This window comes from Pogona vitticeps, chromosome 15 (genome assembly GCF_051106095.1).
Source record: "Pogona vitticeps strain Pit_001003342236 chromosome 15, PviZW2.1, whole genome shotgun sequence".
In the NCBI taxonomy this organism is placed as follows: Eukaryota; Metazoa; Chordata; class Lepidosauria; order Squamata; family Agamidae; genus Pogona; species Pogona vitticeps.
The window spans coordinates 4,797,413-4,813,315 of record NC_135797.1 but is presented as its reverse complement, the minus strand read 5'-3'; the positions used below and the strand labels follow the sequence as shown (position 1 = coordinate 4,813,315).

The 15,903-nt window shown below is 44.8% G+C and overlaps 1 protein-coding gene across 2 annotated transcripts; it reads left to right on the top strand.

The window, feature by feature from the left end:
- Nucleotides 1-4,623: 4,623 nt before the first annotated feature.
- YIF1A (Yip1 interacting factor homolog A, membrane trafficking protein) lies at nucleotides 4,624-13,056 on the top strand. Of its 2 annotated transcripts, none has more exons than XM_072984488.2 (8): nucleotides 4,624-4,777; nucleotides 5,889-6,109; nucleotides 7,030-7,134; nucleotides 8,391-8,469; nucleotides 9,474-9,531; nucleotides 10,255-10,410; nucleotides 11,716-11,809; nucleotides 12,762-13,056. In XM_072984488.2, the coding sequence occupies exons 1-8, from the start codon at nucleotides 4,747-4,749 to the stop codon at nucleotides 12,909-12,911; spliced, it is 894 nt and encodes a 297-aa protein (XP_072840589.2). In that variant the 5' UTR covers nucleotides 4,624-4,746; the 3' UTR covers nucleotides 12,912-13,056. The 2 variants fall into 2 exon arrangements, with proteins under 2 accessions (XP_072840589.2, XP_072840590.2); XM_072984489.2 differs by lacking the exon at nucleotides 12,762-13,056 and adding an exon at nucleotides 12,346-12,515.
- The last annotated feature ends 2,847 nt before the right edge of the window (nucleotides 13,057-15,903 follow it).

Genomic DNA, 15,903 nt, shown 5'->3' with positions numbered 1-15,903 from the left:
TTAAGCTCATACACCGTCGTGACTGATACTAATTATTTGGAGTGGCTTGCTCTTGAATCGGGCCTTTAAAAACCCATTAGCCTTACAAAAGACCCGCTTCCTCAAAAACTCCGTATTCCTGGGTAAGGCTCCACAGAAATGTCTTTCCGTCTCCTGGAGGGCACAGCGATTCATCATCAGTCAGGATGAATTTTTGCCCTTGAATTTGACCGAGACATCACTAGACAAATCAAGTCTAAATATTCAAGGGAGGTTTAATTTTCCACCGTTCTCCATTCCATTTCAAATACAAGGAAAGTTGAGATTTGTGAATCAGCTGTCATGGGAGAAAATCCACTTTATTGCTATTTTTTTTAAAAAAAATCTTCATGAGGGGTTTAGGTCTCTGGCTGCAGAGTCAGAGGTTGGGAGTTTGAATCCCACCCCCCAGCCCTCCTTGACAGGGGTTGGACTGGATGATCCTGAGGGTCCCTTCCAGCTCCACAGTTCTATGATGATGACAATGATGATGACTATTGTTTTTTCCAAGCTCAAATCAAGATTCTGGGTTTAGCCTAGAACCGCAGAATAAAAGAAAAGCAAAGTTGGGTGGGAACTCAAAGGCCATCTATCTGGTCCTCCTCTCTGCCAAGAGAATTCTCCCTCTCTGAGGACCCTGATTTGGGCATTGAATGATCTTGATGGTGGATGATGATACAGCATGGGGGCCTTTAGCGCAACGCACAGGCTGATCCAGTCAGCGAAGGAAGTGGCCCCCACTCAGCTTGTCATCGGTTCTCTCCTCCGGAATGGGGATGATGGTTATTGTCTTCCATGAAGCAAGACCTTCCGGTTAGCTTATTATCCTCTTGATATGATATACACGCAAGGCAAAAATGTTGAAGCGGAGGCAGTCCGACTTTGGCCACATCACAAGGAGGCAGGATTCTCTAGGAAAAGGCCATCCTTCTGGGAAAGGTGGGGAAACAGCAGGAAAAGAGGAAGAACTCGTGTGAGATGGACCGATTCCTAAAGGAAACCACAACCACAAGTTTGCAAGAGCTGAGCCGGGCCGTTGAGGGAAAGGAGATTTTGGATCTCGCTCGTTCATAGAGTCGCCGTGACCCAGAAGCAACTTGATGCAACATGGCAACAACAAAATTTTTTTGTAATTTCAGGATCTGATGCCCAGTTGATTTCTGTGGCCATTGTACCCATTGCTGATATGACATCCATGAAACAGGGCATCATAAATGTTTTTACACAGCCAATTTGACACCCAATATGATGATCCAAGCCCTCAACCTGGGTGGAGCTACCCATTTGCTGATACTGCCTTCTAAGATCCTGTTCCGGCTGCCCTGTGTTCGGATTTCATAAAAATGCGTCTCGTGGAGATGCAGCCCCATCTCTGATGTGGAGGGACATTTCAAAATACGGGCGAACCTCTGTCTCGAAGACACGATGGCCAACTTTTATTTGGTGTTAAAAGCTGGCCTTTATCGGTAACAAGAAGCCGGCTTTCATCCTTCTCATCTAGAGAAGTTCCTTTGTGAAAGGAACTCGTTACAGTGCCACTGCAGTAAGAAGTTTGATCTGGAACTAGGGACAGCCCTGAAAACTCCCTTAATCAAGGGTTCCCAAATTTGAGTCTCCAGACGTTATTGGACTAAAATCCCACCCCTATGCATGCTGGCCAGGATTTCTGAGAGTTGTAGTCCAGGAACATCGGGGGACCCCCAGGTGGAGAGGCATTGGACTAGATAGTCTTCTTGAACTCACACCTTCTCATCCTGGCCTACCACACAGGGTTCTTGTGAAGAAAAAAATGCCAGAGAGCCGTAAACACTCGTTTGACCTCATCAGAAGAAAGCCAGATAATTTTTATTTTATATATATGTTTATGGCTCTCCTGCACTGTTTTTTCATATATATATATATATATATATATATATATGAGGAGGATTTCTGTTCTGCTCTTGCTCTGTCGATATAGTCCAGCTCACAGCTTTGCACCACAAGCTATCAGTGCAGGATACGGCCCTGACTCTCTGTGTCCTGCATGGATCTTTAAAATAGCACATTTTTTTAATGAAAGCAAACTTTTTTTTTCTGTATAAGCCTTGCACAGTCAGCATCCTGCAGTAGATGGCAGTATGAAACTGCAGAATGGGCCTGTGTGGGGATGATGTCTGTATGGGGACACACACACACACACACACACACACACACACACACACACACACACACACACACACACACACACACACACACACACACACACACACACACACACACACACACGCCGTATATAATTGCCGTACATTAGTAAATTTGCTTAAATGTATTAGGGTGTTCACAACTGCTTCTTAAACAACCACTCTTAAGGTATTAATTAAATGTGTGCACATTGTGTATACCTGATCATCTTTATTTTTATTCCACCTAATCCTGTGTATAATATTTCAGGAGACCATCAAGCATCTAATGAAATGACCTGCAGTCCACAAATCTTTAGCAAACAGAATATATTTCTCTTTAAGGAGCCAGAAAATTATTGTGTTTTTTTTTGCTGCAGCAAATACATGTACGATTGTTGATTGATTCATTAAAAATAAGTATACCTCACCTTTGAACTCAAAAGGGCCCAAGGCATATTACAGTACTAAAAACGAACAACAGCAATGATAATGTTGAAAAAGGAATTAAACAGACATCAGATTTTAAAACTAACCCACCCACCCCAGTCTCTGAATGCCTTTGTTTTAGAGGCTTTCCATGTTTGTATTATCAGCATATCAGATTTGGTTGATGATAACTCAGTGGGTTGGGCATCTGGCTGAAGAGTCTCCCTGACAAGGGCTGGACTTGACGATTGATTGGGTCTCTTTCCGCTCTGCAGTTCTAAAGATTCTTCATTGACAATGATACCATCATTTAAATCAGTGTGTGCTTTTCTAAAGAGGTGCTCAGGGTGGCTTTTCTCCCAGGGGGGGAAATCGAACTCCGAACATCTGGCTCCGCAGCCAGAGACCTAACTCACTGAGTTATCTTCCTGCCTCCTGAAATGGTGTGTGCATCCTTCCTCTGACAGGTCTTTACCACAATACAGTGGTACCTCGCTAGACGATGACCTCGTAAAAGGATGAATCCGCATGACGATGAGGTGTATTCTGTTGCCTAGAGAGACAATCATCACCCTTTAAAAGAGGACGTGATTTAAGAATCTCAGCCATGCCATGCTCATGGGGCCGCCATGCAAATTTTATCGGCCATATGCTTCCGACCACACACAAAGGATATTTTGAAGGATTCGGTACCGCTGTGACTCTTTGGTGCACAGATGGCAGGAAGTGCAAAGGGAGAAATACAGAAATGAAGAGCGACTTGCATGGGTGGAATCGATGGTGGTCTCAAACAGATCAAGAAAAAGCTAATACAGTATATTCAAAGTGCAATCTGGGCTAAGTGTAATGGATGTCAAGACAGATTTATTAATTCAATGGAAATAGGAAAATGAATCTTAAAGGGTTTGGAATTCTTGTTTGTTATGCCTGGTGGGGGGTCACCTTTAAGGAATCTAAGACAATTAGATGCCTCCCAGTGTTTCCTGGAAAATAAATATTTTTAAAAAAACTTTGTCGTTCCTCTGAAGCACCCATTCTCACCTAGATGAAGGGAACGCTGCGGATGTAGCATATCTTGATTTCAGTTAGGCCTTTGACAAAGTTCCCTGTGATATTCTTGCAAGGAAGCTAGTAAAATGTAGGCTAGACTGTGCTACTGTTGGGTGGATTTGTCATCCGTTGACCGACCGAACCCAAAGGGTGCTCACCAATGGCCTTGTATGTATGTATGTATGTATGTATGTATGTATGTATGTATGTATGTATGTATGTATGTATGTATGTATGTATGTATGTATGTATGTATGTAATTTAATTTATATGCCGCCCACACTACCCAAAGGTCTCTGGGTGGCTTGCAACAATTAAAATACAGTGGAGGTCATTAATTCATAAGGTTTTTCCATAGCTCAGGGGACATTCAATGGCATATTAGAATTAACCTCCAAGATTGGACAGACAAAATGCCCAGCGCTACAAGTTCTGGGGGGAAAAAATTAAGAAATAAATAAAATAGAAACAAATAAAAAAATTAAGAAATAAATAAAATAGAAACAAATAAAAATTAAGAAATAAATAAAACAGAAACAAATAAAAAATTAAGAAATAAATAAAACAGAAACAAATAAAAAAATTAAGAAATAAATAAAATAGAAACAAATAAATAAATTAAGAAATAAATAAAATAGAAACAAATAATATTTTTAAAACAAAAAACAGAAACAAATAAAATAAAAAGGAGAGAGAGAAGCATCTACACCCCCACGTTCCTGGAACGAACTTCCACCGCGCATGCGTCTTTGAAAGCTGTCGTTTATTATTTTTTTTAATGACTGCGGGGCAAGCTCCGCCCCTTTGGAACCTCCTGCGCGGACATGGATACATTTCCAGCCAATCAGCGCGGAGGGTCTTGCCGAACCGAGGCGGTGGCGGCCAATGGGAGGCCGAGGGCGGGCGCGCCGAAGGCTTTGAGGACGTGGCTTGGAACCTTCGCTTGGGGGAAGTCCCGTCCTTTTCCCCCTTTGATCTGCGCGGAAGTTTCTCCCTTTCCTCCCCCGCGCCCGCCCCCCCTCTCGCCGGCAAGTGGATCTTTCGGTGGGGTGGAGGAGAGGGGCCCCAGCCTTTGGGGGGGCGAAGGAGCATGGCTTACCCCCCTGGCTATGGGGGGCCAGGTAAGGAGGCCAAGAGGGCGAGCTAGAGGGGACTGGCGGGGGGGGAGGAGGAGGAGGAGGAGGAGACCCTGACATTTGGGGGGTGGGGCGGGGACGATCGCCTTCCCCCACCCCTTCCTCCACGAAAGCTTCCCCTTCTATGCATCCCCCCAAATTTCCTGATTTTTTTTTCCTAAAAAGGAGGGAGTGGCCGGGTATTTTAGAGAGAGAGAGAGATATATATATAGTTAGTTTTGTATATGGTTAGTTAGTTACCCTCTCAGTTTTATATATGGTTAGTTACCCTCTTAGTTTTATACAGTATATAGTTAGTTACCCTATTAGTTTTATATGCAGTTAGTTAGTTAGTTACCCTCTTAGTTTTATACAGTATATAGTTAGTTACCCTCTTAGTTTTATATATAGTTAGTTACCCTCTTACTTTTCTCTGTTTGCCAGGTTGATCCTTCTTTGATCACCTTTTCTGGACAGGAGATTTCCAAAATGACTTCAGCATTGCTTTAAACTGAAAACCAACCAACCAACCCTGTATTGTTGTTAAAAAACAAACAAACACCAGGCCCAGTTAATTAAAATGATAAAAGTCTTGACTCGCATCATATAACAGATACAAGTTTTAACTAAAAGCCCAAGTACAGTATCTGTTAAATATCAGCACAATACGGATGTAGTATGTATGCCAGGGGTGGCCAATTAAAAATCTGAACTGTGTTCGGGGGCTGAACCAACTTTACTTAAAAACAAAAACAGTGATGTTACGATTGTTTTTATTTCAAACTTGTTAATCTTCACAAATACTAAAGAGGGTTTTTTTTTTGGCGGTATGTTAAAGATAAGCAGCTGATCAACTTTAGAAAGAAAGCTATAAATGGTTTTGATGTTCAAAATTGTCCGCGGGCCGGACAGGAGCTCCTCGCGGGCCTTATGTGGCCCTCGGGCCACACTTTGCCCAGGTCTGATGTATGCTGTTCCTGTTGTTACTTAGAAAGGCCAGGCGCAGTCAATATTATAAAAACATTGACTGGCGTTCTCTAACAGATCCAAGTTTTAACCAAAAATTCTAAGTCAATTCTGCCCAGATTTTAGCTCCTTTCCGTCTCTCTTCCTGCAGGTTCCAAGCACAGAACCAGGATCCCACCTGTCCCGCAGAATGCCGATGCTCCCCAGCTTTTTGATGACACCAGCTCGGCGTACGGCGCCCAGCCGACCGGTTACCCAACCCCGGGCATTGACATGGGCTTCAACCAGATTTTCACTGATCCGGTGGCCAACGTGGCCGTGGCTTATGGCACAACCATCGCTTCTCAGGGCAAAGATATTGTACACAAGGAGGTAAGGCCTGAACAGTATTGGAATTGCGTTGATGGCTTGGGAATAAATGTGGTAGTTGTGTATTCTTCTTATATAGCGACAGGTGTTGTAGAGTTTAGAATTTCTGGTTAACTTCCTCTGTGCAGCAGAAGTGCAGGGATTCGTGGAGCAGAACTACCTTCAAGTTCCCAGATTAGTCCACCCCTTTCTCTCATCAGCCAAACACTCAATAACTCGCTCAGAGACATTAGTAGGAAAAAAAGAATGAAATGCTCAATTTACTTACAGTGAATAGGAAACAGCAAATTAAAAAACGTGACTGCTTTGAGCAACAGTCCTCAGCAGACTTGATACCAATAGAGAGCAAGAGAAGGGAAAAGGCTCTTAGCAGAGAGGCGGGGCTCTCTTTAATTCAGAGGCAAGGGTATACAGTGGTGCCTTGCTAGACAGTTACTCCGCATGACAGTTTTTTCGCTAGACATTGACTTTTTGCGATCGCTGTATTGATTCGCAAAACAGTGATTCCAATGGGGGAATTTCGCTGGACAGTGTTTCATCCCTGCTTTGCAAACCGATTTTCGCTAGACGACAATTTTGACAGCTCCCTCCGTGCTTGCAAAACAGGTGTTTTTGGGACCTAAGCTTCTCAAGACAGCGATTTAAACAGCTGATCGGCGGTTTTTTAAAGCGGCTTTCCTATGGCCGATCTTCGCTAGACAATGACGATTCCTCCCCACTGGAACACATTAAACAGGTTTCAATGCATTCCAATGGGGAAATCCTTTTCGCTAGACAATGATTTCACTAAACAGCGATTTCAGGGGAACGGATTATCATCGTCTAGCGAGGCACCTATGTATAAGGGAGTAAGCACTAAGTGAGGGTTCTTCTGAACAATTTCTATTTTCTTCCACCTGTCTTTTGTATTTTGTCTCCATCAGATTCACAGGTTCATGTCCATAAACAAGCTGAAATACTTCTTCGCGGTAGACACAACGTACGTGATGAAGAAACTCGCGCTCTTAGTTTTTCCCTACGTGCATCAGGTAAGATGGTACCTTGTCTACTCGGTCCAAAGCAGCTAAGCCCCGTGGGGACAGGATGTAGGGCTAAGCATGGCTTTTGGGCCCAATCCACCCTAGGCTCCTTCTGGATTTTTTTTTCTCAGTGGCGGTCATTAAGAATGGAACCTCTTGGCGAGGGGGCAGTCTACCTCTTGATTCCAGTTGTTAGGGAATCACAAGCTGGAGACGGGCATTGCATGAAAGTTTGCCTTAAATGGCTAACAGGATACAGTGGTGCCTCGCTTAACGAGCACCCTATTTAACGAATCCGCATAGCGATGGAGTATTTGCGATCGCAAAAGCGATCACATTGCGATGTTTTAAATGGAGGGAAATCGCTTTGCGATGATCTTGGGGAAGCGCTTCCCCACGATCATCCCAAAGAGCCCCGAAGCACAGCTGATGGGCGGGGGGTTTGCAAAGATTGCGGGGAAGCCAGCTTCGCAAAAACCCCGCTGACTTCGGTGCTCTCTCTCTCCCCTCGCAACTCCAGCCTGGGCACGGAGACCCTGGCCTCAGTCTCCCTGCCCAGGCTGGACCTGCAAGGGGTGGAGAGAGAGAGAGAGAGAGCACCGAACAGCTCATCAGCGGTTCCAAAATGGCCGCCCACTGTGTTGCCTCGCTTTAGAGGCACCAAAAATGGCGGCTGGATGGAGGATTTTCGCTTAAAGGTGAGTCCCCCCCCCATAGCAACGCATTAAACGTGTTTTAATGCGTTCCTATGGTGTTTTTTTTGCCCCGCATAGCGACGAATCCGTATAGCGATGATTTTTTCAGAACGGATTATCGTCGCTATGCAGGGCACCACTGTACTTGACAAGGGCCTGGTCTTATCCAGCAGAGCTCTTTATAATAAAAATAATAATCATGTGCCACCAATGCTGACCCTTTTTCAGGGTTTTCCAGGTAGAGAATCCTCAGAGGTGCTTTACCCTTCCCTTCCTCAAGGGGGATACCTGGGACGGTGCAGCTGGCCCAAGGCTAACCAGGCTGGCTCTCCTCTTCCTGGGAGTCCCATTGCGGGGGAATCGACTACCCAACCTCTGGCTCCACACCCAGAGACCTCCACCACTGATATCTCCAAAATATTGCCATATATAGAGCTGTACAGCTGAGTGTTTTCGGACAGCCGCCACCCTAAATCAGTAAAATACTTGGAAATGCACGGTGGGCTAGGACGTTTATATTTTGATGGGAATAATCTCCATTTGTATCTGTTTTGTTTTTTTCTTCCGCAGAACTGGGAGGTTCGCTACCACAGAGATGTCCCCCTCCCTCCACGCCAAGATGTCAACGCTCCAGACTTGTATATTCCCAGTAAGCGAGCGATCGTCTTTAAATATACTGTTTTCAATTGTTTGAGATCTGTTTTTCTTAGGCCTGATTCTCTTTTCCTCCCTCCCACGAACCAAGAGTAGTTTTTGCCTTGTCTTGTTGAAACAGTGCAAATCGCGTCGACTTAATCTTTGGTTTGATCCTGCAGGGCACTTTTCAGGTCTGGGGTGCCTGGGAAAGATGACTTTTAAAAGAGGCAGAGTCAAATAGGAAAAAGGGTTATCACCTACCCAGTCTGGAGCCACAACTTTGCAGTGTAGGCTGGCATTATCCTGAGAGTACAGATCCAGGCAGCTGAGACTTAAGAGAAGATTGACCTGCCTACATCAATGACTCTTTTTTTAAAATTAATAAGAATATGCAGCCTGATCCTATGAATATATCTTTTTATTATTATTGTTAATATTTAAGCCTCCCCAGGACAAAAATGTTGAAACAGAGGCTGTCCTACGTTGGACACACCAAGAGAAAAAGACCGGAATGTTGGGCAGCAGGAAAAGAGGAAGCCCAAACGTGGGATGGATTCACCCTAAAGGAAACCACAAGGTTGAGTTTGCAGGAGTTGAGCAGGGCTGTTGAGAACGGGGCATTTTGGAAGTGGCTCCTTCCTGGGAGTCCCAAAAAAGTCACTGGATGGTGCATAACAACAACGAGGGCTTAGATGTCCTTCGTTTATTCCCTTTTTGTTCATTCGTACGTTCATTCCTTTCTCTTCCTACCTTTCCTCTAAGGCCTTCAAGGATGTGTATGTCATCCTCTTTCCTGTTTTGCTTCTCAACACCCCTGTGAGGTAGGATAGGCGGAGCGAGAATGATGGAGCCACGGCTGAGCCAAGTTTTAAACCAACCAACCAGCAGAAACCAGTGATCTTTGTAGATCTTCAGATTTCTAGTTGTCCTCCTTGAGCTCTCTAACCGCTGTCCTTCAACAGCACACCCTTAGGCTGTTCTCCCACTTAAGAGCGATTTTCCCCTCTCCTTCTGCAGGTATGGCCTTTATTACCTACATCCTTCTTGCCGGGATGGCTCTTGGATTACAGAAAAGGTAAATAAGGTGTTTTTCCGTGCCCATTGCTACTTTCAGAGTGTGGAGTACGGGAGTGGTTTTTAATTACAGTGGTGCCTCGCTAGACGATGATAATCCGTTCCACTGAAATCGCTGTTGAGTGAAATTATCGTCTAGCGAAAAGCATTTCCCCATTGGAATGCATTGAAACCTGTTTAAGGCGTTCCAATGGGGAAGAATCGTCGTCTAGCAAAGATTGGCCATAGGAAAGCCGCTTTGCGAACCGCCAATCACCTGTTTAAATCGCTGTCTTGTGAAGCTTAGGTCCCGAAAACACCTGTTTTGCGAGCGCAGAGGGAGCTATCAAAATCGTTGTCTAGCAAAAATCGGTTTGCGAAACAGGGACCAAACATTGTCCAGTGAAATTCCCCCATAGGAATCACTGTTTTGCGAATCGCTATAGCGATCGCAAAAAGTCAATGTCTAGCGAAAAAACTCATGCGGGGTAACTGTCTAGCGAGGCACCACTTGTATTTCAATCGGTCTCCAGTTGTTTTTGACACTGGTTTTGCGTCGTAATATGCAGCCCTTTTACAAAGAGGGGAGTAAATAAATAAAATATGCCATGTAGGTGGGGGAAAATGTACATGTGGGAAAAGTAGCTACAAACACAGCTTAGAAAAGGGGGAAAGGACTCTGTTTTAGGGGGGAAATGCAAACATAAATCACAGCTTTTTTCTCTCTCTCCCCCCGATCTTCAAGGTTTTCTCCAGAGGTGCTTGGAATGTGTGCGAGTACCGCCTTCGTTTGGGTCGTAATTGAAGTTCTGGCCCTCTTGCTCGGCCTTTACCTGGCGACCGTTCAGAGCGATCTGAGTACGTTCGACCTTCTGGCTTACTGCGGCTATAAATACGTTGGGTAAGTCCGGAGCTGCTTGCCGAGTTACTTTTTTTAAAAGTAATTTTTTTTCCCCTTAAAGCGTGATTTTTTAAAAATAATAATAATTCAAATTTGATCGTTTTTATCACTTTTTTTCTTTTCAAATCGTCCTTTTAAAATTTTAATTAAAAAAAATTAAATTGAAATGGAAAACCGTGTTTAAATGTACATTTTAAAAAATTGAGTTCAGTTTAATTAAAATTTAAAAATAAAATTACTTTTTAAAATTACCATTTGGATCGACGTTTTGTGACAACGTGTTGTTAGCCTCCCGGAGTAGACTTCGGTCTAGATGGGTGGGGTATATATAAAATAAATAAATAAATCTTGTAATTCTTGTTAGAATTCCTCCCCACACACACACACACACATAACTGGTGAACATTATCTTTTTTCTTACAGTATCACATTCCTTTTGTCCTAGTTCTTAGTTCCTGGTTTTCAGGGGGCAGAGGAAAGAAATTTCATTTAAAAAATATAAGAAAAATGGCCTCCAATTGGAACAGGTTTCCAGGAAATTATTTTTAGTTACTGTTTCCCCCTTTGTTTTATATACAGAAAAATGTTGCAGGTTATGGAGTAAACAATAGCCATTGTTGTGTTATTTGCTAAAACGACGTTGCCATGCCTTCATTCTGTGAAAAATCGATTGCAATTAATGTTACTTTTAAAGTAAACGTCTGGACTCAAGATTGAGATGTTTTGCAGTAACTTTGAAACGATGGAATGGGAAGTCCTACTTTTTGTCAACTGAGACTCAGCGATGCTTTCTTTCTGAAAATCTATTCTCTTTTGGAAGATTTTAGACTCCGGCCACCATGATCCTTCATCCGTGGCCATGGGAGCCGGGGCTGATGGGAACCGCAGTCCAAAAGCTGATGCTTGGTGGGTGTTGGACTACAAGGCCCATCAGCCAGCCAATCAGGGGTTTTGAACCCCCCCCCATGGAAGATCCCCAAAACAGAGAGACTAGGATAATTTTTAATATTTCAGAATCCTGTAGTTTGTGCAGCAGCCTAGATTGGGGGGTGGTGGACACACATAGGCGTTTATTTTAATTAGTTGTATCTAATTCTTCTTCCGACGAGATCAGAGGGGGTGCCTGGTGTTTTGCTCCTTTATCTTCACATCCGCCTTGCGAGGCGGTTTTGGCTGGAGAGTTGCCTCAAGGTCACCTAGACGTTCTCCTGCTTGACGAGGGATTCGAATCTGGACCTCCACCAGTCTCACCTGATCCTCTGATCCTCTATGCTGTTCTAACACTCAATTATCTCTCCGTGCCAGGATGATTCTTGCTGTGGTGGGTGGCCTCGTCTTCGGAAGTAATGGCTATTATATTGCCTTAGCCTGGGCGTCTTGCGCTCTGATGTATTTCATGGTAAGAACCACATTCTGAGGTTTTTTGGGGTTTTTTGTGGCAGGGGGAAAGGTGGGAATTTGATGCCCCTTCAGCTGCACAGAGCAGGAACCCGGCTTGACAAATTACTTCTAAAAACCAATCCGTTACAGTTAATTTCAGTCACTGCTGCCGTTAAGATAGCTGAATTCTGCTACATTTCACAGGAAGGAACTGAGATCCTTGCTCTTTCAGTTACCCTTTTTGAAAAGGTAACTAAAGGAACTTATTTTTTTTAAAAAGTAACTGAATGTAACTAGGCCAAAATGTAACTAAATAACTAATTGTCAACATAAGCCTAACTAAATTGAACAAAATGTTCAGCCATTTCTGAATGTGACTGGCTTGGGATACCTAACCAGGAAATGACAAGAGTTCCTTTTAAAAAGAAATTTCTAAAATCCCATAAATTCCAGACTCTGCAAAAAAAAAAGAGAGCAACATTTCCCATCTCTGTACAAATCACGGATGTTTTGTTACATGTGTTAATAATTCTGTGTCGCCTTTTTTTTGCCAAGACGTGTAACGAAAAAATCAGATGACGGAGATAAATGATCAAGGTGTGTGAAGACACGCCAATCAGGGGAAAAAATAAAATAAAAACGATTGCAGCCTGAAAAATAATGTTTTAAAAAACCAATGAAGGCTTGAAGGTCTTGCTCTCCTTTCTGAAGCCACGAGAGGGTGCCGTGAACGAGAAAGATGGAATTTTGAATTAAACATTAGGGAAATCTCTTGCCCAGATTCGCAACAAAGGGAGCGTTAACCACTGGGACGGTTTCATAGCAACGTGCACTACGGCTCCCATCATCCTTGGGCCACACAGGTTGGGGGGGCAGATGGGAGTTGTAGTCCAGCATCTGGACAAGCTCGGGAAGAGGGGGGAAACGAGACGGCCTCCGTTTGATGGCGACCCCTTCTCTGCCTTTCTCAGGTCCGCTCCTTACGGATGAAGGTCCTGCCGTCCCTCGTCCAAGAGGGGATGGGCCGGCCGAGCGGGCGGGCGCAGATGTACGTCACCCTGGCGGCCGCGGCTTTCCAGCCGCTGATCCTCTACTGGCTGACGGTGCAGCTGGTGCATTAAACCCCGACGCCGGGCGTTGAGGGGAGGCGAGTGTCGAAAAAACGAAGCGACGTGAAGAAGACCGTTTCTGCAGATAGATGGCTCTACCCCCATCCGCCGCGCCCCCCCCCGGTTTTATCCGGACTGTCCGCCGTCCACCGCCTTGATCTTGGCAGGAAAAGGGAAGATCATTTTATTTTTTTAAAAAAGTGGCGGTGGAAGTGCTGGTCGAAAGATCTCGGCCGGATCCCCTCCCCGAGGCCCTTGATTGGGTGGTTTTCTTCCTGCCTGCCCTCCTTGCCAGAAAATGGGACACGGGGCGGCCAAGAACCAATCATCTTGAGACGTCTTTCTTCCCCGGATCTGTCTTAACTATGCAAACCTTGAAGAGCAGAATTCCCCACGTCCCTTTCCTTTTTTAGATTTTTTCTCCTCCTTGGTTTAACACAAAGTGCCATTTCGTGCCCGGCCCGTTCCGGCGCCCGACCCTGTTCCTCTCGCTCCATTTAAGTAATGGCTCTTCCTTGTTTCCCAGCTGGGGGTGAGGTTTGGCCCGCATTTTCCCCCTCCTAAGCACCGGCAGCTCTCTTAGCCAGAACCCTTTTTCCCGCACGTCCCCAAATTTACGGCCTTCGCCACCCACGAACGAAGGTATATTCTCGAGGTATTTTTATACACGCCACCTTGTTCTCTTTAAGTTGACTTTCCTTGATTGAACGGCACCCCCCCCCCCAACATTCAGGCCAGCCGTGCGTTGGGGCGGCTCGGTTTTTATTTTTTAAAAAAATTGTAGGAAATCTGCAGAAGCCAAGCCTTGCATGGTATCTCCTATCAGAGAGAGGGGGGTTATTATTATTTTCAACGAAAACCAACTTATTTTGACTTTTCCTGCCCTTTTCAAGGAGGGCGGGCTTGTGAAAGCAACGATAAAACTTGTACAAACTGGTTCGGCCTCGTGTGTATGTCTGCATCTTTGCTGTTTCTTCTTCTGCAAGTCCCGGCGTCTGTCTTTCTGGTTTCTCTAGACCAGCGGTTCCCAAGTTTGTGTCCCCAGATGTTCTTGGACTACAACTCCCAGACATCCCGGCCAGCCCAGCTAGAGGTGAAAAGGCATCTGGGAGTTTTAGCCCAGGAACATCTGGGTACCCAAGGTTGGAAAATACTGCTCTATATCGTAAAACTACACACAAGAACATATTTCTTGTGTGCATATGTGCAATTCAAAATGTGCAGTTTTATGTTGAACTACTACTCCCAGATGCCTTGGGAGTGGTAGTTTCAAAGCACCGATCTGCACCTCTCCACGTGAAATAGGGCTTGATAGAGGTTTTGCTTTGTTTTTTGCACTTTGCAGTCTTTCCCTATCACCTTCTACATTTTTCTTTCCAGTTAACAACTTTGTGGTCTGTTGGAATGTATTACCTTTAAATACCAGCAGGGGGCGGTAGTATCAAGCTGGGAAAATCCTGGGTCAGTACAATATGTATTTAATAATCTATGCTTTGTGTTATGATGGGTTTTTTTTAAATGGCTGGTCTGGAGGGGGGCATGTAGTAGAATGGAACACCCTTTTTTTGTTTTCTTTTTGAAGGCTAAGCATCTCTTCAGTGCCTGCCTGGGGGAAAATGCAGCTTTTTAAAATAATAAGCCTTTCCTTGTCTGTCTTCTGGATCAGCCCCTCTCTCTGTAAGCACCTGCAAATTAAAAGCCATCCAGATCTCACCTTGACAAAGCCGTTTTTAATAGCAGCTAACAGCTGTGGCGAGGGTAAGGGGATCAATCTTGCTTACTTTCGCCCGGTTGAAAGTTTATGGATTTTCATAGGTCCTCATAGGGAACTGAGATTACGTCCATTTTTCTCCTCTTTCAAGTCCCCAAAGTTAGATGGGATTCAAAGCCCAAAAAACTGGAGAACAGAGACCTGAAATGCTTAGGATCTCAGTATTAAGATTCTGGATTTGAAGGTGCCAGTTGGATTGTGAAATTGAGGGGGGGGAAAGAGGGGGAAAGGCAAATTTCTGTAACCAAGGGGTTGCACTTCATTTTAGAAGATTATAAACCAACGATGGAAAAGATTTAAGAATGCATGTCACGTAAAGGATGTTCAGGCTTTTTAGATGAACTTTCAAATTTGATCTGCGAGTGTCTAAATCTTTAGACTAAAAATTGAGGGTCGTCTTATACACGGAAGTAAGCTGAGGAGAGAACAAAAACAAGTGGAGGAGAAAGCAGGGATCAAAGCGATCCTGCAGCGCTTAGATCCCTTTCCCCCTCCACTTGCTAAGCCCCACTTAGATTTCTTAATTTTGGATTAGAAAAGTGGGGGGGGGGCATTTTATACATGGGGGTGTCTTATACACGGAAAAATTACAGTATGTTGCAGTCTCTGGATGCCTCTAGTGGCCAGGTCTGGTAAGTACACCCTGGATATCCGTAGGTATTTCTGGGGGGGGGGTTTGAGTTTTTTCAGCCAGCGGATAAGTGAATCAGCAGATACCGATCCTTTGAATGGGGAGGGGGTTTCCTCCTTTAAGTACCAATCTGAAAAGAAGAAAAAAAAATGCTGGAGAGCTCGGCGGTTGTTAAATGGCTGAATACCTCAGCGATTCAGGTCTCTGGCTGCGGAGCCAGAGGTTGGGAGTTTGATTCCCCTGATGGGCCTCCTTTGACAAGGGCTGGACGCGGGGATCCTTTCTAGTTCTGCAGTTCCAAGTTTGTGATTAATATTGAGAAACGGTGTAAGAAAGCACTCTAGGAGATGTGTAAGTGATGGTTAGATCATCTAGCTGAGGGTTTTTAAAGGTTTTGGTTGAGCGTCGTCGCGGCCGGCTCTCGGGATGCGACCAGCGGGGCGGCCCTCCCGGCCCACGATGCCGTGTTTTCGGGGCATCCGGGGCGAAGCCTGATGGCGTTCCAGGGGAGAGCTGAGAGGGAGCAGCAGGTCAGGATGAACCGGCCTGGGGGGGCAAAGGTCAAAGCTGGGGGGGAGCCGCTGGCCAGAGGGTGGTGACGC

Bases quoted from the DNA above. Each gene is read 5' to 3' on its own strand.
- YIF1A (XM_072984488.2), top strand. From the start codon at position 4,747: ATGGCTTACCCCCCTGGCTATGGGGGGCCAG. The intron at 4,778-5,888 runs GTAAGGAGGCCA...CTCTTCCTGCAG, and splicing joins CCCTGGCTATGGGGGGCCAG to GTTCCAAGCACAGAACCAGG. The intron at 7,135-8,390 runs GTAAGATGGTAC...TTTCTTCCGCAG, and splicing joins TTTTTCCCTACGTGCATCAG to AACTGGGAGGTTCGCTACCA.